General features: G+C 32.3%; 1 protein-coding gene across 4 annotated transcripts in view; it reads right to left on the reverse strand.

Annotated features, from left to right (window-relative positions):
- LOC132753898 (arrestin domain-containing protein 3-like) overlaps positions 1-25,518 on the reverse strand; it is a 46,516-nt gene that overhangs the window by 1,041 nt on the left and 19,957 nt on the right. For 2 of the 4 annotated variants that reach the window (XM_060744448.1, XM_060744449.1), the window contains exons 2-6: positions 13,223-13,369; positions 12,294-12,508; positions 9,091-9,273; positions 1,035-1,217; positions 374-551 (exon numbers count right to left, since the gene is read on the reverse strand). In XM_060744448.1, the coding sequence (XP_060600431.1) occupies positions 374-551; positions 1,035-1,217; positions 9,091-9,273; positions 12,294-12,508; positions 13,223-13,369 (906 nt within the window). Of the gene's footprint in view, positions 1-373; positions 552-1,034; positions 1,218-9,090; positions 9,274-12,293; positions 12,509-13,222; positions 13,370-19,441; positions 19,755-24,969; positions 25,225-25,518 lie in introns of those variants that run through there. The other 2 variants (XM_060744447.1, XM_060744446.1) reach the window with 2 other exon arrangements.

The raw sequence follows: 25,518 nt of genomic DNA on the forward strand, positions 1-25,518 counted from the left end.
GGATGTGGTTAATACTATAGTGGAAAAGGTTAATCACTTTCAGTGGTTAGCATAGTAACGGTTTATCATTACACTGGTTACTTTGTACAACTGTTCCGGATTTTGATTTGACGTACACTAACGTTTCATTATTAATTGAACGGATTACAAAATCTCGGAGAAATTACTTAATTTAAAAAGCGAGCAGTGTACACATGGGTAGAACCTCTGATAGTTTGTTCCCTAAGATAAAATAAACATTCATGGAATTAGAGCATACATCTTTGGGGTTGGTAATTTTCAAAAAACGTTATTGACACCATAATAACGGAGGTCTCTTTTGTAAAACATATATTTATTGTTTTTGAGTAATATGTTAGAATAAAATACATACGCAAGTCCGGTGGTGTGACAGCGGGTGGAGCCGATGGTTCTGCTCTTGCTGGCTGTGCCGGTGGTGGTTGCCATTGTGGATAATATCTCTGGACCACTTGGCGTAACGGGATCGTACCAATGATTATCTCAAGAGGAACTTCGAGGTCAAATGCCGGCCCTGATGGATCTACCTCAAGCTTAAATTGTAAACATGCGAGTTGGCTTAAAAAACGATAGTCATTAAATGTATCTAATATCATTAAAGAAAATATCCTTCCATTGTTTGGAGTTGAGCTTATTTTCATTTTCTAGGTCAATTTATTTACTTAAATAATACATGAGAACTTTTATTGCAGAAAAGAAAAATGCAACAGCAACAACAAAACATCTTGTACGATTGATATTTGTTTTGTTTCGGGTTTTAGTTACGCGTGCGCGAACTTCCGATTTCCATATCAAACTGGACGTTTCTGACGTCTACTTGAGAATGGCTATAAACTGGATAGTTTTCGGTGTAAAAATACCGATTTCAACTGTGTTTTTTAAAGAGTAGGTTATATAACTATTTCACTTGAACAGGTAAAAGGCTTTTTTTATATATGATTTACTACATAAAAAAGTTCTGTCACTTTAACAATACAATTCAAACCACTTTGATAGTTGATATAACCATAACTTACCTGTAGGATATATCTGATATCAATGATACTACATCCGACAAGATACGACGGTGGAATGGCGGGAATTATCATTTGGTCACCTGACCATACGTCATCTCCGTGAGGTGGTATTTCTCCTCTCGAAAGCGAGGCAACGCATTTAAAATCTGTTCTGGTTTTGGTCGTTGCATGGTATGAGGTGATCTGGAGTTATAAAATTATTTATTGAATAACATAAAAGTGTTTCGGTTTAGCATAACACGTGAGTCACAAATGTTCACGCTAAAATAGCTTACAATAGTTTTCTCACTAACTAGATAGAAAAATCCTTAAATGTTACTAAAAATAGCGGTGTTGGAAAATCTTATCTCACATGGGCTTATCTCACACTCAACGTGCAGCACTTCTAAATAATACGCGATTCACTCCTATTTTAACAAAAATGAAACGTCAAAAGGTCGAAATGTATTAAAAATTTGTGAGCTAATCTATTAAATTGTCTACGGAATCAAAATAGATTGATATTAACTTTCACACTGCAATGAGTCCTACTCTACCTAGGTCCGCCCTTTCCAATAACGGTCTGTTACTAAAAATAGCACACTTTAAAATATCGAAACATTCTTCGAAAAATCGGATATTATGACACTTTGCCTGAAAAACATTCATGTTTTTTCTTATGATAACGATGCTTTTTGATGACGAATGTCATTTTGATATATTTTAATTGAATATTCGGCCAAAATGACCGAAAAAGTAGAAAACTTTTTGCAAACGGTAAACGTTTTTTTGTCAACCATTGAAGTATGGACTGAATTCCTTATAAACACTTATATTATGGCACTTTCCGTTTTTAATATCAATGTGTTTTATCATGACACGGACTTTAATTGACAAGGATCGGACACTTCCGATTGGGCTTTAAATCGGGCCGCGCGCATGCGCGAGATCTTCTCACCGGAAGAAGATGAAATAATGGCGTAGACCGAGGATGACATGTGTAAACATTTGATAAAAAAACTCGGTTTTTGCTGTTGATTGCGTTGTTTATACAACTTTGGTACACACTATTTGTCAAGTAAGTATTATTGAATATGTTTACATTAAGTATTTATTTTATTTAGCTCCTTAAACAATCAAACTGCCGTGAAAGTTAGTATTGTAATTTTGCTTATCGTAACGGTAAAATTATTCAAGATGGCGGTGAACACGAACGAAAATAAGCTGATTTTGCTGCCCAAATATGACGAAACAGGAATTTATTTTATGTTTAAATTGTAATGTTTATACTAACATAGTATTGATTTGTGCAGTCAGATAAATGGTTTTCTTAGAATATGGCTGTAGAATACCGCAACATTAGATTTAAATCACCCCTCGTTCAAAGATGGCCGCATAAATAAAAAAAAAAAAATCTTCGAAATTTGCTTCCCATTTCATAGAAGGGAAAACTGTTGTTGTTCAAAAATTCGTTCTAATTATTATCACCATTGTGTGATTAGTGCAACAGAAGTAAAAATTAGGGAATTACTTACAAACTTCCTTGGTAATTTTAGTTTGAAATTTGTCTATTTTTCGGTCTCCCTAATTACCGACAAGAACCGACAAGAAGTAAAAATGGGAAAATACGAATTAATTTCACTTATTCATCATTTTATAATAACAATTCTTAATATTTTTTACATAAAAAATACAATAAATTCGTTGTGAACCATGTTTATAGGCAAATATCTATACCGACAAGAAGTCAGTCTCATTTTCTCACCGTCAAGAACTTGGCCATCTTCCTATCATTGATATTACATTAAGAATTTGTGTATAATAAGTGTTAAATCATAATTTATTTTAATTAAGACTATGTTGTATTATAAATAATAATTATTATGTTAAATGTATTCTAATTCAATTAAAGAATATCATCATTAATGAATGACCTTATGAGAATATTCGCGGATACCGACAAGAAAGTTTCATTATTGCTATCAATGGCGTAGGTTTTTAAATGTGTTCAAATAATCTATTGTCAGTCTATATTCAATAAATAATTTTAAAACATTTCGTTGTTATTGATTACAAAATATCCTGCATTTAGGCAATATTTCTGTACCGACAAGAAATGTGTTCATGTCTACCGACAAGAAATGTGTTCATGTCTACCGACAAGAAATGTTTTCATGCCTACAGTACCGACAAGAAATATTATCATGCTTCATGATCATAATTTCTTTAAAGAAACATTATGTATAGACAAGATATAACATATTTAATGAAAGTGATCAGTTATAGTTGTTTAAAATATAGTATTTCATAACTGTATCAAAATATATTTCATATATAAAGTTTTACATACCTGCCATTTAAATTATCCAATTATAATCCATTTACAATTTTTACACAAATACATCGGTAAAGCATGCAATAAGAATATAAGAAATAAAATAATGGACGGAAACATAAATTCAATTCAATTTTTTTATTAGCATATATACATAAAAACATATTCAGGGCAAAAAATTTTTTTTCAAGTACAAATTTCAAAATCGATTGCTCAAACAAAATTGATTGATATTACTCAATTAAAGCTTGTGCGCGTGTGTTTCTCACTCAGTTAGCTTTGAGCAATTTAATTTAATCAAAGCTGTGAAAACTTTAATTATATAAGCGTGTATTGCGCTTGTTCATAGCAAACGCTTGGGGTGAGAAGGTGCGAAAACAACTTCGAAATGAAAAGCTGTGAAAGAAAGAGATAATTCGTACATTGTATATAAAAAAGTAGCAACGAAAGAAAAAAATGCCCGTAAGTTTAATGCTTGTGTTGTGTTTGTGTACAGTACATAACTTATATGAACTTTCACATTTCTGCAACCTCTGGCGCGGCCCAAAAGCCCGTAAGTTCAAAGCAGTGCTGTAACTTATGTAAATAATTTTAAATTAAAAAAAAAAAGTTAAAAATTTCTGCAACCTCTGGCGCCACGCCCGTAAGTTTTATGATAATAAAATATTAAAATGACAAGTTTCAAGTTGAGCTGAATTGACTTTATATTTCTAAAGATTGACTGTCAAAATGGTGTCAACAGTTGATATTGGAAAATGTTTAGGATAAAATTATAAATCTGCCTAAAATTTAAAAAGACTGCCCCACTCTTTTTTACAAACTAAGCGTTATACGTAAATCTAACGGATATTTACAGAAATTTCATTTGGATGTGTGTGTTATCTATTAATATGAAATATGAAAACATATTTTGAGAATTATTTGGAGAAATGAACCACAACCTGATGAGACCTGTGGAGGGTTCGAAATAGGTTTCAATGTTTTTTCATTAAACAAATACAAGCGTATAATGCATAACATCACATCTTTGTAAGTCACGATGTCCGTCTTTTCTTCTCAATGGTCATCATCAATTTCTTCAAAAACTGAAAAAAAGTACAAAAGAAAGATTATATAGATGTTCTTTCTACACTACAGCTCGTTCTCAATTCGTTGTCGGTAAATCTTCATTACGCATGATCCCTGTTTTTTTTCTTGTCGGTAATCGATTTTTTAAAATATATTTTAAAACTAAATGGAATAAACACAAATATTTTTTTCTTATATGCATTAAAATATGAAAGTTTAAAGTTATTTAATTACAAAAAAGATTATAAACATGTTCTACATCGACACTACAGCTCGTTCTCAATTTCTTGTCGGTAAATCTTCATTACGCAGGATCCCTGGTTTTTTCTTGTCGGTAATCGATTTGTTAAATATATTTTAAAACTAAATGGAATAAACACAAATTATTTTTCTTATATGCATTAAAATATGAAAGTTTAAAGTCTGAAAAGTTATTTAATTACAAAAAAGATTATATACATGTTCTACATCTACACTACAGCTCGTTCTCAATTTCTTGTCGGTAAATCTTCATTACGCATGATCCCTGGTTTTTTCTTGTCGGTAATCGATTTGTTAAATATATTTTAAAACTAAATGGAATAAACACCAATTATTTTTCTTACATGCATTAACATATGAAAGTTTAAAGTCTTAAAAGTTATTTAATTACAAAAAAGATTATATACATGTTCTACATCTACACTACAGCTCGTTCTCAATTTCTTGTCGGTAAATCTTCATTACGCATGATCCCTGGTTTTTTCTTGTCGGTAATCGATTTGTTAAATATATTTTAAAACTAGAAGGATTAAACACAAATATTTTTTCTTATAAACATTAAAATATGAAAGTTTAGTCTTAAAAGTTATTTAATTACAAAAAAAGATTATATGCATGTTCTTTCTACACTACAGCCCGTTCTCAATTTCTTGTCGGTAAATCTTCATTACGCATGATCTCTGGTTTTTTCTTGTCGGTTGCATATACATTCATGCAATATCATGAAAAACTGATTTATGACTACAAACAAGGTTGAAACATGTTCATAAGATATTCTGACCACAACTTTTGCAACTGATTATATTATTTATATCATATTGAAAATAACAAATCTTTTTTGTCGGTGTCAACGTAACAGTAACAGTACGCGTTGCACTCGACTTTTTCTTGTCGGTACGCATATATTTAATTTTCTATAAAAATACAAGAAAACCCTTATCAAATATGAAAAATATATATGCCCTGCATGTTTAACAATCATAAAAACACTTTTGTACGTGTTTATTTGTAATATATAGGCTCTTGTCGGTTCTTGTCGGTTCCTGACGGTTCTTGTCGGTAATTAGGGAGACCCCTATTTTTGGTTTATTACATCTAAGTTAATTGTTAATATTCTGTTCATATAACTTAAGTTTTACCCTTTTCCTGAAGGTCATGGAGGATTCAATGACACTCAAAATACATGTAGAAATCCTGGACAAAATTTACTTAAAAAAATAGGAGTGAAGTCTTGAATTTTTCATTTTAATGATAAGTATATGACCAGCATTAAATTAATTTGAGCTGGGATATAAATTACAGATTGCATGAGTGATGTTTTGGTTGCTGTACATGTATTTTGCATATAAATCTGAAACACAATCAGGGACAGCAAATTCAGTTGTCAACAGGGTTGTCAAACAAACTCATTTGTGTTATTGTCTGACTCAGAAGCTGTGTTCAAAATCTTGAAATAAATGGGATGCAGCAAAGCAAATAAATATCGGCTGAATTTAGAAGAAAATATTCCTGCAAGACACAAGTGAAAATATGTTTTCACTGCAGAAAAATATTTTTTAAAAAGTGAAAAAACTAATTTTACTTCATCAATATTTCTCAATATTTGATTTGTATGTGTTCAATTTTATGGGTATTTTATATATATTTTCAGATTATTGATCCTGTTACAGTCATTTGGTGATATATCAACATACAATCATGACAAAAAAAAAGGACAAATTGGTAGAAAAATGAAGCGAGAGAAAAACCACGGAAGCAACATTTGTCAGCAGATGTTCTGGCGGAAGACCTCTTATCAAAATCGCTTGGTGACACATTCTTCGTTAAGGATGGTACTACAGAAAGTTATGAAACACCTCTAGAAAGAGTTGAGTGCTTTGACAGTGATGGATGTCATGCTGACGAGTTTTTTGTTATTCTTGACAAGCCTTACAGATATTGTCCAGATACTGATCTTGATGAGTTTGTGGAAAATGAATCATTAAGGATATTTAGTGAATTCCGTGAGAACTGTAAAAGGCATATAACAAATGACAATTTCACATACATGAAATCTTCAAATGACTTGAAATTCATACATTTGTTAGAATAATTACATGTAAAGTTGAAAGAAATTAAAAATGTGTTCAAGTATGTAAATAAATGTTTTCAAAAAATCTACTGTTTCATATTGTAGAAATATAGAACACAAACTTGTGCTGGTAATAGCATTGATACTTAAGTACTGTTATTAACACTTACTACCTGAATTTTAACGTTCCTTCTTTAATCAAGAAACTTCAAAGAAATTTATTCTTTAATTAAAAAGTTTTAGGCACGTTAATTTTAATGAGGTGTTTATGAATAATTTACACTTACCAGATAAAAAACGACCGCTCAATACCGACTCAAACTGTGAATGTCTGTATCAATATCAATTATCCCAAAAATGTTATAATGACTTCCAAAAAAAATACTAGGGCCTGTTTTTGTATTTAAAATATGATTGAAAAAAAGTCAAGTAAACGCCCGTGCTAACCAAAAAAAACAATACATGTATAGTTGAATTGTTCTACGATATTACGGAAAATAACTGCATCTGGAAAGTACAAATCCAACTATTACTCGTACATCCCTTAATAAAAGCAACTTCAAATTCGCTCATTAAATAATAGAAGCTGTGGAATAGTCTGAAATGGTATTTTTTTAAAATATCCGAAAATCAAGTTTAATGTTGTATTTGAAAAAAGAAGAAGATTTTAACCGTTTGTACTCGGCTTTGTCTTAATCGTCGGTATGAAGGGAGACGGGCTAATTATATATATATATTATTATCTAATTGACACCTATATTTGTAATAAAAAATAAATTTTCTCAAATATAATCTACAAATTTCCAAAATTGGATAACAAATGATACGCCAACAATACTTTTTGTACTGTAGGTATCAATTTCGCACCCCGAAAAGTTAACGGTTAACTACTCCGAGTTTTCGTCGTATTTATTTCTTAATCGTCGGTATGGACAGAACATATATATTTTTTAAGATAAAAATAGATGATTGCAATTAGGGACCAATTTTTCTCAAAATGTTCCTTTTAATTTTCTAAATCGGATTATAAATGTTAAAGCAGCAAGACTTTTTGTACTGTAAGTATCAATTTCGCACCCCGAAAAGTTAACGGTAAATTACTCCGGGTTTTCGTCGTTTCAATTTTTTAATCGTCGGTATGGACAGAGAGTATATATTTTTTTTCAATAGAAATAGATATTTGCAATAAGGGGCCGATTGTCTGAAAATGTGTCTTTTAATTTTCAAAATCGGATAATAAATGGTAAAGCTGCAATACTTTTTGTACTGTAAGTATCAATTTGCGCACCCCGAAAAGTTAACGGTAAATTACTCCGGTTTTTCGTCGTTTTTCAATTTCTTAATCGTCGGTATGGACAGAGAGGTATATATTTTTTTTCAATAAAAATTGATATTTGCAATATAGAATCAATTTTCTTAAAATGTGTCTTTTAATTTTCAAATCGGATGATAAATGGAACGACAACAAGACTTTTTGTAGAGAAGGTATCAGTTTAGCGCAGGTATTTTACGCTTAACTCCGATAAACTAAAAATTATTGATTGGTTTCCCGATATCGAGTGTACAGGTACACGCGCGACAAGATATTTTAACGTTTTATATAGGTTTACTAGGAGTGTCCGATCCCTGTAATTTAAATCCGTGATCATGATAACCTTGCTTTTTGATGAGGGATCTCATATGAATTCATTTTCATTTAATTTTTCACACATAAACTTGGTCAGAAGAATTTTTGCGGACGTACATAATGTTTTTTAATCATAGAAAGTCAGGCGCCTAAGCCCCGCCCCCTTTTCAAAACTATGTACGTTGTAAGGCGCGTAGCAAGTAGATTCACTGATATTTATGTGTCCAGGTGAGTGAGAAAAATAATCAACCATTGGGTTAGATAGAGGATAGGGAAATCCCAACCCTCGGGCAATCGGTTCCATCGGGAACTCGCCAAGGCTCGTTCCCGATGGAACCGATCACCCTCGGGTTGGGATTTCCCTATCCTCCATCAAACCCAATGATAGATTCTATTTATCTCTATGCATATATCATTCTGCAAGAAAATATATGTCAAAGTTAGAGCAAACAAAACTTTACCTGAAAACGAATAAATATAAGATATCTGATCGTAAAACATAACCTTTAGACTGCTGGCGACAACTGAACCAGTGCAGACCAAGATCATCCGGTACATTTGTGTCGTCTGAACATATTCTGCACCTTTCGCTACCTGTCAGTTCCTGTTTTAAAAAAATTCTTAAAAGTGATGAGTGGTTTTGTCCGAATTGAAAGGTGGACAAGACGTCCATTTAAGATGTAAGGATAATTATATGCCTCTTTCATTAGCTTACCATAATAAGCTTGACTCTGGACGCGCACATCCTCCGTGATGAATTATTACTTATTTCTGCGTTCAAGAATACCGTATCACCTGGAACGTATCCGGCTCTGTCCACGTGAAATACGGCCGATATTGGCCCGGACTTACAACACAAGCAACATAAGTTCTTCGAGTTTTGGCCTTGCACAGCTGCCTACAGAACAATGTATAACACTTATTATTCAGTATTTATCTAGTTTTTGAATGTATTAATATAATACACGGAAGAGTTCCGGGAGCTGGAATGCCGCCATTATAATTATGATAATGATTTCAATCCCAAAAACACTTCTGATAATATCCATAAAGTGTCAAAAGAAGAGATCTATTTGACATAAAATATAATGATGAGACTTAGAAGACATTAAGTTAATTAGTTAGTTATTACTTAGTCTAAATCGAGTCCAGTACTTGTCAATTATTTTGGAGTGCGTTATTGTTTTACGATGCACGATGGGTTGTTTAGATACTATATAATCACTCTATAATAGAGCTATAAAACTAAGTCAAATTACATCATGTTAACTACAAACAGTGGGGTCTATAACTGACAGAATAGAATTAAACAGTGTTTCGCAAATAACAAGTTGAAGTTAAAGAATAAGATGCCCCCTCTTAACACACAGACACTTGGGGTTTGGAGCTCAAAACGTCTTTAAAATCCAAATAAAATGCATATCTGTCAATCCCAGCACATGTACTGATCATATATATAAAAAAAAAACTTAATATAAGCCGTTTTGAAAAAATTTCATATTTCAACATCTATAATATGTATTATTCTAGATGTTGAAATATGAAATTTTTTCAAAACGGCTTTTATCACACACCCGTGCCGATTTTGCGACTCCGTAAATATGGTATTGCACGGCCGTGCATATATTTTGACGTGACGTCATTAGAGTTATACAAACATAGTGTAAATACGCGCTAAATGTTAGCGTTATACTATAGGCGCGTCAATGAAAAATGACTCTTATTTCACTTTAAACGGTCTTTATTTTTGGTATGTGATAAATAGAATATTAAATTCGTGTAAGTTCGTTACTGAATTTATTGCACTCGTTGAATAAAATAATATTATGCTCGCCAGAGGCTCGCATAATATAATTTTATTCAACTCGTGCAATAAATTCAGTATTGAACTTACACTCATTCAATATCCTCTATATATTAAGTTTTTTTTATATATATGATCAGTACATGTACTGGGATTGACAGATATGCATTTTATTTGGATTTTAAAGGCGTTTTGAGCTCCAAACCCCAAGTGTCTGTGGTAACGTCACGCTTTGTTATTTTGTACTTATCAGGGAAAGTAACCGCTGCGGGACGGAGAAAATAAATGAGCAACTTGTTGCTGAAATAAAATGAATAAGATGTCAAGGGAAAAACAGACGACAGGATGTTTATTGTCTAAAATATCATCAGATCGGGATAAAAGAACCTGAATTAAAAGAATAATGTTTGTATATTTCTATAACAGAGAGATGAAATTTTATGTAAGGGTTCTATTCTTTCAACTTAGAATATCCATATGCTTTATGAACAAAGCCACTATTTGATAAAATTGTATTGAAAAACGAGTAATATGACAAAACACCATGCTTGCACCATTCCTAAAGTTAACCCTTAACCTGCTGATTTTTTTCAATGGACTTGCCCATCTTCCATTTCTGGGACTGTCCATTATCAAATTTAGGGATACCAAAATGAAAATTTAGATTGAGCATAGTATACAGCATGGTCAGACTATATAATGATGTGCAGAAATGCCTGGCTCTTCATTTGCAATTTCTGGTTCAAGCAGTGCAAGGATAAATATAATATTATATTTTAGAATATTTTGTCAGTTTTAGCCATGCACCATTAAGAAAGTGCAGTAATTTATATTTAATTAACCGTGTTTAATATTGACAGACATAGGGATAATGTTATAAACAACTCGACTTCACAAATATAATGAAAAATGATTTCATACTCTTCGAAGTTAATATGCCAATTTCCGCCTGTTTTTTACTGCTAAATAGAAAGCTCTGATGGAATTATGATATAAACAGACATTCTTGTTCCTGAAGCATGATCAAACAAATATTCCGACAATGTTTTTGCTTTAATCAGACGCATTCAGCACAACAAATGATATATGGCTGCGTATACAGAAAAAGTACAATTGAAATGCAAGAAATGTTTATGCTGCGAAGAGATCGGCAACAAGTGAATCTCCCTGGGGAGGTAGATACTTACTTACTGAAATTTGTTTCCCTGGGGAGGTAGATACAAATTACCTCATAGAAACGTACTGAGTTTGGTGCAAGCGAGCTTAACCTATAACCCGCTGAATTTCTTTAAATGGACGAGTCCAGTTTCAATTACTAGAATTACAAAATAGTGTTTATAAGTTGCTTTATATTCAAACTAAATTACCGTAAGCATAACACTCGGCCATTTCCAGTAAAAATTACTGCAACAATAAAGAAAGAGTAGGTCTAAAACAATGGCAACAGTAGGGATCGAACCACAGACGTCTAATATATTAGGCCATCACTTAACCGACTGCGCTATTGAGGATATTACGGAGAAAATATACATTAAGATGATTTGACTTTTTAAAAAATTAGTTATATGCTCTATATTATTTCTCGTAAACTAGAACAGAACCGAAGTGGAATCGAATATTTAAATGAGTTCTATAATATATTCATGATTGACAGGTCAATAAAATCAGACTATAGGGCCTACTGACATACTATAAAAAATAATCAAGGACTATTTTAAAGACGTTTGCTACAGATACGTACATATAGAAATATAGAAAGCTGAAAACTACATGAGCCGCGTCACGACAAAACCAACATAATGGGTTTGCGACCAGCATGGATCCAGACCAGCCTGCGCATCCGCGCAGTCTGATCAGGATCCATGCTGTTCGCTTACAAACCCTATAACAAGTAGAGAAACTGATAGCGAACAGCATGGATCCTGATCAGACTGCGCGGATGCGCAGGCTGGTCTGGATTCATGCTGGTCGCAAACCCATTATGTTGGTTTTGTCGTGATGCGGCTCACATACTAGTAATAATATCATCTCATATTAAACATTGCACGACCTTAGAATATGATAACAAACATTTTGCTCGGGAGCAAACAAAAAAAACAACAAAACACACTTACGGCTGCTGCCGGTTGCTGGTTCAAGTCTAACATGCTGATTACTGTGATCATCCGTTTTGTTTTATGGTCAAATTTCCAGGGTTTGTCTATTTTAGCCTTGAGCTGGTACCGAACATTTCCTATGCTGCTCTCATATGAAGAAGGTAGATTTTGTGGTAATGTATATGTGAAGGGGAACGTGTGGTGACCGGCCTGTAGCAATGTGGAACCAGTACCTTTAATTATAGAAAAAATATTAATTTAAAGAATTTAAATTCATTTCACAAGTTATATACCATGCAGCATTCAATGTCACTGAACAAAACTATGAACAGTTCATTTTAATTGCATTTTGTAAATCAATGGCGCTAAATTCTATTAATTGTTTATAACACTGTCGATAAACATGCATCAGTATTTCATAATTCTATGACTCGTGACGAGATGAAAAGATAGACAAATTGCAGCTTTGATGAAAGTTTAATCAATAGTGCGGATAACATGGCAGTAAACCAAAAATTATGAAATGTTAAACTACTTAGGTATAGCATAGAGACTTCATTGTATACCCATAAGCCTGCTGGCGACGATTTTTTAAATGTTGAATTCTGCTTAAGCCGGTGCCACGGGGCGTAGACGGTAGCTTACCAGTACCGACCATGAACAGGCTTAATCAAACAGAGCCTGCAAAACTTTCAATTTTTGTCATATTGGGCTCTCTTTAGGGATTCTGTTTCTTCATTTTACAAGTTAAAATCATTTTAAAAAGCACATTCTTTAGGAATTCTGTTTTTCTCTATTTTATACCATCGTCCGATATTGCTCTATTCGCAATTCAGTCAGTACATTATTTTGAAATTGTCCCTCAAATGATGAATGGTTTTGTCAAGATTCAAAGATGTCTATGTAAGATATTTAGGGTGGTAAGACTTAATTACAATGTTACTTACCAGGACCAAATAATAGGAATTCAAAATTAAAATAGATTTCTGTCGCCGAGTAATGCCTCGTCTCTGTACGTCTCGTCTTTCCAGAACCAGTGCTGTGTTGTTCTGTCCAATGTACGTAAGCACGGCCTGTAAACTCTAACTTCACACCTGAAATAAAATACGTGTATCATATACAACAAAAAAAATGTAAGTACAATGATTTATATCATCGCGGTGAAGCCCGTGGGTCGGGGCTATAATCGTATGCGTGGTTTATGACAATGGTGTAAGTTAATGTATTTTCTATTCAAGGTTCCTTTATTATTTGTCCCGTATGTCCGTCCGTCCGTCCGTCCGTCTAAATTGGTACATTCAGTTCCTTAGGAATTTCTTTTTTCTTCTCTTTTTTGTCATAATGGTATTTACTGAATATATAAAATGTATGCAATATTTACAATTTCAACGAATGTTATCATATTTAAACAGAAATATTGGGTGGATGGGGGAGGGACTAAATGCACATTATTAAAAAAGTTACCTTTAAATACAATTATATATTCAAGAAAACTAACATTGATCTGGAGGGAAGCTACTTTTATGTTTTTTAAAATTTATTCTTAATTTAGGTTTCTTGTATACATGGTGGGTGTTTGTTTATAAATACAATACAGATAACATTCCTGTATAACTATAATATTACATCTTAAACTAATACTTTAAAAATACATTTAAAAAGTGACACACAATTTTAACCTTAAACTTATTGAAAGAGAAGATGATGCCTAGATCGCTACATGATAACCCTAATCTGTCTAGTTCGAAATAAAAGTCTTGTGGATTACAATAAGAATTTCACCAAATTTTAATCCTCTAAATTTTTATCTTGATGTCCCTAAAATAGATAATGGACAGTTCCAAATTAAAAGCTGGACAGGTCCATAAGGAAATTCAGGAGGTTAGCGGTTGACCTAGGGCAAATTTTATCATTTTAGATATAACACTCAACCAAGTTTTACAGCATATAGAACAACACCCTCACAAGATTGGAATGGGAGCAGATAATGACTAAAATAAAAAACAGCGTGGGTTACAAATGTAGAAATAAAAAAACGCTTAAAGAAAGCATTAGAACAATTACCATTTACCCCTGCGTTTGTATTACTATGCAGTCTTTTAAGAGACTAGGTCAATGTGATTTTAAACTTCAATCTGGACGCTAACAATAATTTAATTATTGTAAAGTAAATAATAAATACAAACAAATTCATTTTATTCCATATTTTAAAAAATCAATTATGTATAAAATCCGGCTGTAGCCGAATTCGGACTCGTAAACAACGTCATCGAACGAACTTTACCGAATTCATTAAGGGTTATCATAAGTTTGTACCGTCAACTGAGTTAAATTTAATTACATTTGGCCTGCTAAAGTTAGAATTTTTTTCTTTAACCTCAACCCTTACTCAAGCAAATTGCCCCTAAATCTGTTAAACTTCTAAAATGGACTTGTCCAGCTTTCATTTTTGGAACTGTCCATTATCAATTTTTGGGATTTCAAGATTGGCATTTGAAATTGGCTATGCCCGATCAAACTGCATGAAAATATATGTAGTGACAAAGGCTTATCATTTTTTATTCCAGCATATTTATGATTAATGTCAAACGCCTATCTTTATGTTACATTAATATTGTTCCTTGTTTATGAAGATTGATGTGTTGTTCAAATGAGTTCTAGCTTTCTCGTTAAATGAAGTCTTTATTATTATCATTATCATTTCGGGTACTTTTTAAAGGGATTTCAATAGCCAGTACAAAACAGTAGCATTTGGCAATTTAGACTCTGGCCACCATTTACGCAGGTGGTTGCTAAAGGCAAATTATTAGAACTATAACAAGAACTAGAACTTGAAGAGTTCATGCATCTTTTCATCTGTTACAGATTTATTTCTGTGCATCAAAGGTTCAGTTTAGAAATTTCACACAAAAAATTAAATCATCTGAGACTAGTGAACAATCTGCACAGTTATGAGGGAAACAAAGTATGCTCACTTCTTTGAAACGTTTATTATAAGATATACAATATACAGTGTTATGTTGTTTTAATATATCGATTGTTTGTTCTAAATTCCCTTCATGCTTATGTTTACTCGATCTTTTAGTAATAATGATAAATTGCATAATTATTAAAGGGTGATAGTTACAAATTTGTTTTGCTTATATTGGCAACAACACAGAAACTTGGCAATGTAATTACCAGGTTTAATGATTATACACTTCAATTAAGTCTTACATTGTAATTAACTTTTGTTTCTGATATACCACATTCTATACTGACGAACTGAGGCAGCAATTAATAGTTATATAATTGATTCTAAACCTATGTATACGCATATATGTAAGTGAATTGACGCTTTATATATCAGCATTTTGTTTTCCCTGACATTTACATGTACGTTAATGGAATCGCGAGTGCTACCTGGCATTTGTATGTTCGTTAATTGACCCGCAAGTGCTCCCTTGTAGTTATATGTTCTTTCATTGACCCGCAAGTGCTCCCTTGTAGTTATATGTTCGTTCATTGGACCTGCAAGTGCTCCCTTGTAGTTATATGTTCGTTAATTGACCCGCAAGTGCTCCCTTGTAGTTATATGTTCGTTCATTGACCCGCAAGTGCTCCCTTGTAGTTATATGTTCGTTCATTGACCCGCAAGTGCTCCCTTGTAGTTATATGTTCGTTCATTGACCCGCAAGTGCTCCCTTGTAGTTATATGTTCGTTCATTGACCCGCAAGTGCTCCCTTGTAGTTATATGTTCGTTCATTGACCCGCAAGTGCTCCCTTGTAGTTATATGTTCGTTCATTGGACCCGCAAGTGCTCCCTTGTAGTTATATGTTCGTTAATTGACCCGCAAGTGCTCCCTTGTAGTTATATGTTCGTTCATTGGACCTGCAAGTGCTCCCTTGTAGTTATATGTTCGTTCATTGGACCTGCAAGTGCTCCCTTGTAGTTATATGTTCGTAAATTGACCCGCAAGTGCTCCCTTGTAGTTATATGTTCGTTCATTGGACCTGCAAGTGCTCCCTTGTAGTTATATGTTCGTTCATTGACCCGCAAGTGCTCCCTTGTAGTTATATGTTCGTTCATTGGACCTGCAAGTGCTCCCTTGTAGTTATATGTTCGTTAATTGACCCGCAAGTGCTCCCTTGTAGTTATATGTTCGTTCATTGGACCTGCAAGTGCTCCTGGCATTTACATGTACGTTAAAGGACCCGCGGGTGCGCTCCCTGGCATTTACATGTACGTTAATGGACCCGCAAGTGCTACCAGGTATTCACATGTTGAATAATTGACCCGCAAGTGCTCCCTGGCATTATCATGTTCGTTTATGAACCCGCAAGTGCACTCACAGAACTGATTCATTAAATAAGTGTACAATAATTATTCAAAATGAACTGCAAACTTATTTTTTCTCCTGTGGTTATGAAAAGTGGTGGCATCGAAATTTAAATATTAACATAATTTGGTGGTTTAACATCCGTATTGACCTTGTATATGCATTGTATCTAAACTTATCGTCTGTTTGCTAAGGTGTTAGCTAAATGGTTATACAAAGTAATTTTTGACCAATGAGGCCAAACCAGCACACATGCCACTATTATTTTGATTTTTATTAATTTATGCTGCGAGTATTTATCCTAAATAATTAGGATAAATAGTTAATGATATTCTGGTACTAAATATAGCCCCAATACCTTTGTTTTAAAGCCTTCATTATTCTCTCCTTCCGTAACAAAAAAGCAAGATAAAAATGAAACAAAAAATAAACAAAAAACAAACATTCATTTTTTAAAAGTTAATTATCAGTTTATAATTTACCTTATAATTAAGGCAGAGTGCCCCAAATAATTTCCCGCGATTGTTTTGGAATTTCGGTAAATTTCGGAACACTCCGTAATTCATTCGTGTGCTCCGGAAACTTTTGGGTCGTCTATTATTATATTACGTTTATAAGACGGTCTATGAATGACGTCGTATTTTCTCTACTTCGTTTTCCTAGAGCAAGATCAAACACCCGTCAAATACAACATATATCAAAATATCATCGGTGCACATAGTATATAACACCTGTCGTGTAAGAAGCCTTCTTGTAAAAAAAACCCACCAATAATATACCTTGATTAATCTCATAAAACGTGCAAAACGTGACAATAAATATCGTTCTTTGTCTTTTCTTTCCAGATTTAGAGCTTATGTTTTAGGTATTTTGCTATTTTTGTTGTTGTCAGACTAAGTCGGTCATAAAGTTAGGTCCTACATAAATGTTTTAATCGCAAAATAAGCGTATTTATGTAAGTAATGTCTACACAAATCACAAAAGTGTTGTACTAGTATCCAAGAAAGAGAGAAAGTAAAACGCACGGATGCATTCACACACAAATACATGACACAAATACATGAAGCTTTCTAAATAGGGGATATTTGTAATGTCAAAAAAGAGAAAAATGTATGTAATAAAAACACAAGTTTTATTCATTAATACGGACTTTATTTTCATCGAATCGTATAAAATAAATATTTCACGAGTGGCGGAAGCTTGTTTACACGAGTGAAATATGATAATTTTCATACCGCAAGAGCAAAATAAATCATATATTTACAGGAAAAAAAGTTTTTGTTATATACAAGTTTTCTCTTTTTGACATAACAATTTAATAGACTTTTCCTTAACTTTTGTACATTGGCTGAATTTACAAGAAAGTATTTTGGCAAGACATCAGTGAAAATACGAAAATATGTTTCACTGCAGTGAAAAATATTTTATAGTGAAAATACGGAAAATGAAAATAATCATAAACAGGTTATCAGAAATGAAAAAAGAAATAATAAAAGGTAATCAGAACTCAAAAAAACAAAACAAAAAAAACAATAAACGAGATTTATCATGAAAATCGGTAAAAATGACTGATAATATTACCGATAAGTTAAAAATTGGGGGGGGGGGGGGGGGGGGGGGTATAATGTTCAAGTTAAAACAATCAGGTATTCCGATATATTTTCCGCATATCAATTAGAGTAAATATACAAATAAACTAAAGATAAGTAAAACAGCATATGTACTACTTTTCTGACTTTATGGTTCATTTAAAGCGCAAAATAGATATGAAGATAAAGGGGAACATGCTAGCGTCGAAGAAGTGATTAAGTTAGCAGATACTTGGCATCCATTGGACAAGATTAAGTCAATATAGCAACATACAATTAATCAAAAATAAGAAACTATATAGGAAACATTTGCACTGAATTTCAAGCCATCATATTTTTAAAAACGCGCGTTTTATCCGCAAAGGTATAAAGTACTTAATATTTTTCGATGCAATAATTTTGTTCAGCATGATAATCTCTTTATTCTTTGAAAATATTTAATATAACTCATAACTCGGACCACTTGGAAGAAAAAAAAACAACAAAAAAACACTGTCCAACTGTCTTAAAACACACTGTCTTCTGATCAAAGTCTTTCATTTGTTTTATTATGTCATGTTTGTTCGCATTAAAGGAACTTCACTGAGGTGAAAAAGCCTTAAAACATACTCTTACATAGATCAAGTGAATCACTTAAAATGGATCTGCAAAAGATGATAAAAAATGTTCCATGAATTAAATTGAAAATCGATATTTTTGTACTATTCTTAAGGAAGATCTGAGCGAAAAGCAGTGCAATGGGGTCATTTTGCACATTAAAAATAATTAATCTGGAAAAACGAGGTGAGGAAATGGTCTAAAACATTGCACTCAGAACTGCATCAAATGGCACACACATCACGGATAAATTTTCCAGTACCGTCATGTCAAAAACACACAGTGGAGCTCCTTTAAGACATGTCTTATTGTTATTTAGAACCACTTTACAAGATATGTTATAGTGTTTTGCATAACAAATGTAATAAAAACTCCAAAATTGCCGCGTTTTTATTCCGGCTGAGACAACAGAGGCAAGGTTACCAGATTCAATTATTTAATTTACTGATTTGTGTGATATGAAACGGTCACACAAATCACCCCTAAGTTTTATTAAAGTTGGAGTTTATTTTTTAATTCAGACGATTATATCTAACATGCTTTTAAACGTACACAGAAATTATTAAAATATAAATAAAAAAAGGAAAATAAATAAATAAATATAATAAATAAAGATAAAATAAATAAAGAAAATAAATAAGCTAGTATAAAAAGTTGTACCTCTCATTTTCATTGGTTCATTTAAATCCACGGCCACGTGACCATCAATATTTTGACCAGCATAATAAATAGCGTTCGGTGGTTTCAATGTAATCGAAAACTTACTCAGCTTTCCCATTTCCTCTACATTAACAGATATCCTTTAAATCCTTATGTTTTAGCTCCAGAATATATAGAACTCACAAAAGTAATGTTTACAGGGTTAAGTATACATTGTCCGTATTGCCAAGTGCTGCATATTTTCTACTCTATTTTCTAATTTAATTAATAAACATTTTTTAAAACTAACGTCCTGTATTGCATTGTCCGTATGCAAACTATTTTCAGTGATCGCTACATACCGACAGCGTTTCTATAATAATGTATCTTTTCAGACGATTTCAGCGATAACTATAAGTGGCGGTAATTAATGCTAAGGTAGCGATTTCAGTGATCACTAAGTGAGGTAAACGTAAAGTGAATGTAATAGTCATCAATCTGATGAAGGTGAGGTAATGATGGCAGTGATTACTAAGTGAACTATAGATGAGGTAAAAATGACAATGATCACTATATGAGATAAAATTGAAGCGTTTTTAGTTTTAGTGATCACTTTGGGAACTGTAGGTTAGGTTAAGATTTCAGCGATCAATAGAGTTTAAATAGTGATCTCTTTAATGATTTAGAGATAATAATGACAGTAATCACTACGTAAGGTTAAAGTGTGGTGATCACTACGTAAGGTTAAAGTGTGGTGATCACTACGTAAGGTTAAAGTGTGGTGATCACTAAGTAAGGTTAAAGTGTGGTGATCACTACGTAAGGTTAAAGCGTGGTAATGATTACAGTGATCACTAGGTGGTAATGATATCAGTGAATGATGAAGAAATGAAAATAGTGATTGATAAACATATGTGCAAAGTAAGGAAATATTTTCATTGATCACTAAGTTGGGGAAAGATGAAGTAGTTATTACAGTGATTCTAAATTGGGGTTAAAGTGGGGAGGGATGGGAGTTGATGGAGTAAAGATGTCAGTGATTAATAAATAAGATGAAGTTATTATTGAAGCGACTGGTAAAACGGAACAAAAGCGAGGAAATTATTTCAACGTTTTGAAAGTCGTATAAAGTAGGCTAGAGGGTAGGGTAATGACGAATAAGCATCAGTCTGTATCAATAAGTCATATGAAACGACTACGATGTTAAAGGATAAATAATAAATAATTCTGTAATGAAATAGCATTATTTATGAAAGCTGATAACTTCCGCATATATTTTTTTTACCAGATACTGCTACAAAAACTGCTCAATTTGCGAAATGATAAATGTATATGTATACATGTACAAAGTACAGCTATCCCACTTTAAAAGCTTAAGGATAGAATTAGCCTGCTTTAAAATTCGACTACATTTTTCCATTTTGCAAACAGTCTATGCGTTGAAAATGACATTAAATATGATAAATAATGCACAAAGTCAAAGAATTTTCCAACTAAAAAATATTTATCAAATATGTCTATAATGCACTCTAATTTGTGAACACCATTTTTTATTGTATTGTTTTCACAATATTTGGCTATATTGTATTGAATCTGATAGTATAAACTCATGTTGGGATGTATTGTACGCTATCCTGTAGTATCGCATTATATGGGCATATTATTCATCGTTGAGTACAATACTGAATTCTATTGGACGAGTACACAACTGTCAAACCTTTATAGGATGTTGCGCTAGTCAAATCTGATATAGGTTTCGCAGCTGTGTACGAATACAATAGAATCAGTTTTTCTCAACCATGTTTAATGACCTCTTTATTTCACCATTTTTTTACAGAACTTTGTTGTTTCAATAACAATAAGGCTGTGATATCGATTTTGGACTCTCAAAAATGAAAACGAGGCAAGATGGGGTGCAATATGGATTTGATATGAAACTTTTGGACTCTGGAAATGAAAACGAGGCTATACGGCATGTGATATGGATTTAATATGGACTTTTTGGACACTGGAAATGAAAACGAGGCTTAATTGATAGGATCGGATCCAATAATGATTTCTATTGGAATATTGCGTGGTGCAAATGCTGAAAATGCATTGGTTATATTTCATAAGGTGTGAAATAAAGTCAATTATGAGGTATTGTTCCGTACAGTACCGTATTATATTGCATCGTGTCGCATCGTATTGTATGGGATAGTAATAATAAAATCAAGTTATGATATATCGTATGTACATTATCAGTATTAATCTAATCTAGGGGAATGGCTTTTATATGATACTGAAATGATTTGCTAAACAGCCCATTGCTTCTGTTACATTATTATTTGTGGTAATTCATCTTTGTTTATTTATATGATCATGATCTTTTGCAATAAAACCACGGACACTTGGAGTGGGATCGGGCGGTTGAACTTGTGACCCGTACACACCTTTAAATAATATTATCATTAATCTCAATAGATAACTATTGATAATCATACGTATCAATATAACGTAGTCGTTCACGTTTAAAGATCCTGTATGTTGTAATTAGGATGTGAACTTTTATATATGTATATTATTATGCTTCTAAAACAATTTTCAAACATCGAAGAATATGTTAAATATGTACTGCAAATATTTGTCCACATTATATGTAATAACTACAATATAATCGTATGCATTCATTTCTTATTGAAAACAAATAGCTTAGACTTGATAGAAAATAAATTTCTAATTACCTCCCTTTATTAACATGAAATGTAAATTCGGTAATATCTATACAAATAATGCTTTTTGGAACTTACAATATTGATAAATCTTCATTTGAGCATTATATTTATGATATAAAACCATAAAAAAATAGAGTAAGAGGGTCTTTAAAAAATATCTCTTTCACAGTAGATATTGATAACACATTGTCAATCCATATTTCTATATCCACACCGTACAATCAAATGGGCAGACAGCTGTTCCAGCGTCCACAGCTGTACCAGTATATACATGTCGGCGCGGGGAATACAATTGACGTACGGTAAGTATTCATCTATTTTTAACATATCCAAACTGTGTTCGAGTAAATCAATGTTATGGATTCATAGTCAACATCTAAAGAAGCATGCTAACAAATTTCTGGCCATGTGAAAGCTTTACTTCACATGAATTTTGACTGAAAATAACCACACTATCCGATGAGATGCGGTATTTTTAGTTTGAAGTCACAAAAACTTATATTTTCTCATGATAATTAATCCTTTTTTCATACGATTCGTAAACGTCAACATTTTGTCATTAAATATTCCAAACCATACCTTCAAAAAAGCTTTTCTGTTAAAGTTATAAGGTATTTAAGTTTGAGTGTCATCAAAATTTTAGTAACGTCATCAGCTGTTCGCCTCTTTTTAATGATAACATCGACAGCAATTCATCGGCAAGGGTGAATAACGCTGAAAGCTGTTCAAAGAAACAATCGTCAGAGCTTTTGTCCTCCAGTAACTAGGAAAAAGTAAAACTTTTTTGTTCATTTAAAATATTACTTTATTCATTATACTTTATAATTATATTATTTTTATTATTACTTTCTATTATTTGGTGTATCTTAGCTGAGAGGCCTTTATCTCCATTTACCGCACTGTATTTCAATATTGATAGTGTTCATATGAATGAATGAGTGAATGAATGAATGCATGAATGAATTAATTAATTTATTAATTAATAAATGAACGAACGAATGAACAAACGAACGAATGATGCAATATACGTATATGTTAGTGGGAAGTATATGAGTTGTAATATTCTAAAAATTACATATTATACATTCATTTTTCTTCCTATGCATGTCCTGTTGTTGTTGTTTTCTATTTCAGAAGGCCATATTGGAAATAAGATATATATGATTGTTATTGCATGTTATTAATGTATAACCTTCTTTAAATAAAGATATTATTTTTATTATTATTATTATTATATAAAAAGGTAGCAAGATCTATTAATATGTTTCTGAAATGTTTAACTCAAAGAAAGTGAAGGCAAATTTAACGCTTAATACGAATACTCTGTATTATAACTAAATCCATCAAGTGTTATTATAAATAATGGCATATAGTAGACATGTCCCATGCAGTAAATGGATGTGTAACCCGATATGTCTGCCAAATAAAATGATTTATTTAAAAATTAAAAATTTGAATAATTTTTAAGAATGGTTATTATTTCTATTGCACTATACATTAAAACAGATTTCAAGGATAAATAACAACATGTTTTTCCATGCACTTTCATATCTCGGGTTACACAGCCATTCACTGCACAGGACTTGTCCATTATATATGAATTGTTTATAATAACAATTGATGGATGCCTTCATTTACAAGACTGAATATTCATATTAAGCGTTAAATTTGCCTTTGCCTTTTGACTTACACATTTCATAAACCTATTACAGGAACTACACTGAGGTTTATAAGCCTAAAAACATGAAATTTAGGAGAAATACATTGAAAACCATATGTTTGTGCTATTCTCAGTCCGATTTGAGTAAAAAGCGTTTAAACTCTTTTCAATTTTGGGTCATTTTTTCACTATTATAATATTCTGGAAAAACGGAGCAAGCTAATGATCGGAAATCTTGCATATAAGTTATTAGTATAGATCTACATCAAATGGAGAAATAATCTCAAAAAATTATTTCTAGTCCCGTCATGTCAAAAAAACCTTAGTGGAGTCCCTTTAATAGGTTTTGCTACCTTTTTATATTGAAATACAGTGCGGTAAATGGAGATCAAGGTCTCTAACCTAAGATATAACAAATAATAGAAAGTAATAATAAAAATAATATAATCAGAAAGTATCATGAATAAAGTAATATTCTAAATTGACAAACAAGTTTTACTCTTTCCTAGTTACTGTAGGACAAAAACGCTGTTGTAAATACATGTAATTGTTTCTTTGAACAGCTTTCAGCGTTATTCGTTCTTGCCGATGAATTGCTGTCGATGTTATCATTAAAAAGAGGCGAACAGCTGATGACGTTACTAACATTTTGATGACACACAAACTTAAATACCTTATAACTTTAACAGAAAAGCTTTTTTGAAGGTATGGTTTGGAATGTTTAATGACGAAATGTTGACTTTTACGAATCGTATGAAAAAAGGATTAATTATCATGAGAAAATATAAGTTTTTGTGACTTCAAACTAAAAATACCGCATCTCATCGGATAGTGTGGTTATTTTCAGTCAAAATTCATGTGAAGTAAAGCTTGCACAGGACCAGAAATTTGTTAGCATGCTCCTTTGGATGTTGACTATGAATCCATAACATTGATTTACTCGAATACAGTTGGGATATGTTAAAAATAGATGAATACTTACCGTACGTCAATTGTATTCCCCGCGCCGACATGTATATACTGGTACAGCTGTGGACGCTGGAACAGCTGTCTGCCCATTTGATTGTACGGTGTGATATCTATATTTGAACAAAAAAGATACATGATATTTTATTAGTTATAAAGCTCGATGATTTGCTTTTATTATTATAAATTATAAAGGAAATAATATTTACCTCTCATTTTCATGGAGTCATTTAATTCAACCGTCACAACACCATCAATAGTTTGACCAGCATAATAAACTGGTGTCGGTGAATGAAGAGTTATTGCAAACGTTTTTAATTTTCCCATTTTTTTTCTAATATTACACTCACTAATATTTTAATAGTTTACTTTCAGTATTGTGTTTAACTTTAGCGTGTAGAATAAATATGTCTTTTAAACATGACATAGAGCGACCTATATTGTGAAATACCCGTTTACAGCGTTTACAAACTTTCACGTTTACATGACTGTATTGGTGTTTTGGTTTTATCATAGATGGTGTCACCCTGGATGAACAAGTTTTGTCACGTGACCGCAAATGCAAACGCCGATTTAACATTTCAGCAAACACGGACCCGATTTCAGGTAATTATTTGAAGATATCTTTTTTTTCTACTGCATCTACAAAATTAATACCTAGACCTTAAGACCCGGCGTTAATTGAGCTTTTATTTTATGTAGGGAGTAATTGCGATACTTCTGTGTTTTTTTAGAACACTTCGAAACAAATTTTCTTT

This window comes from Ruditapes philippinarum, unplaced genomic scaffold (assembly GCF_026571515.1).
Source record: "Ruditapes philippinarum isolate M1 unplaced genomic scaffold, ASM2657151v2 ctg991_1_1_1_1, whole genome shotgun sequence".
NCBI lineage: Eukaryota > Metazoa > Mollusca > Bivalvia > Venerida > Veneridae > Ruditapes > Ruditapes philippinarum.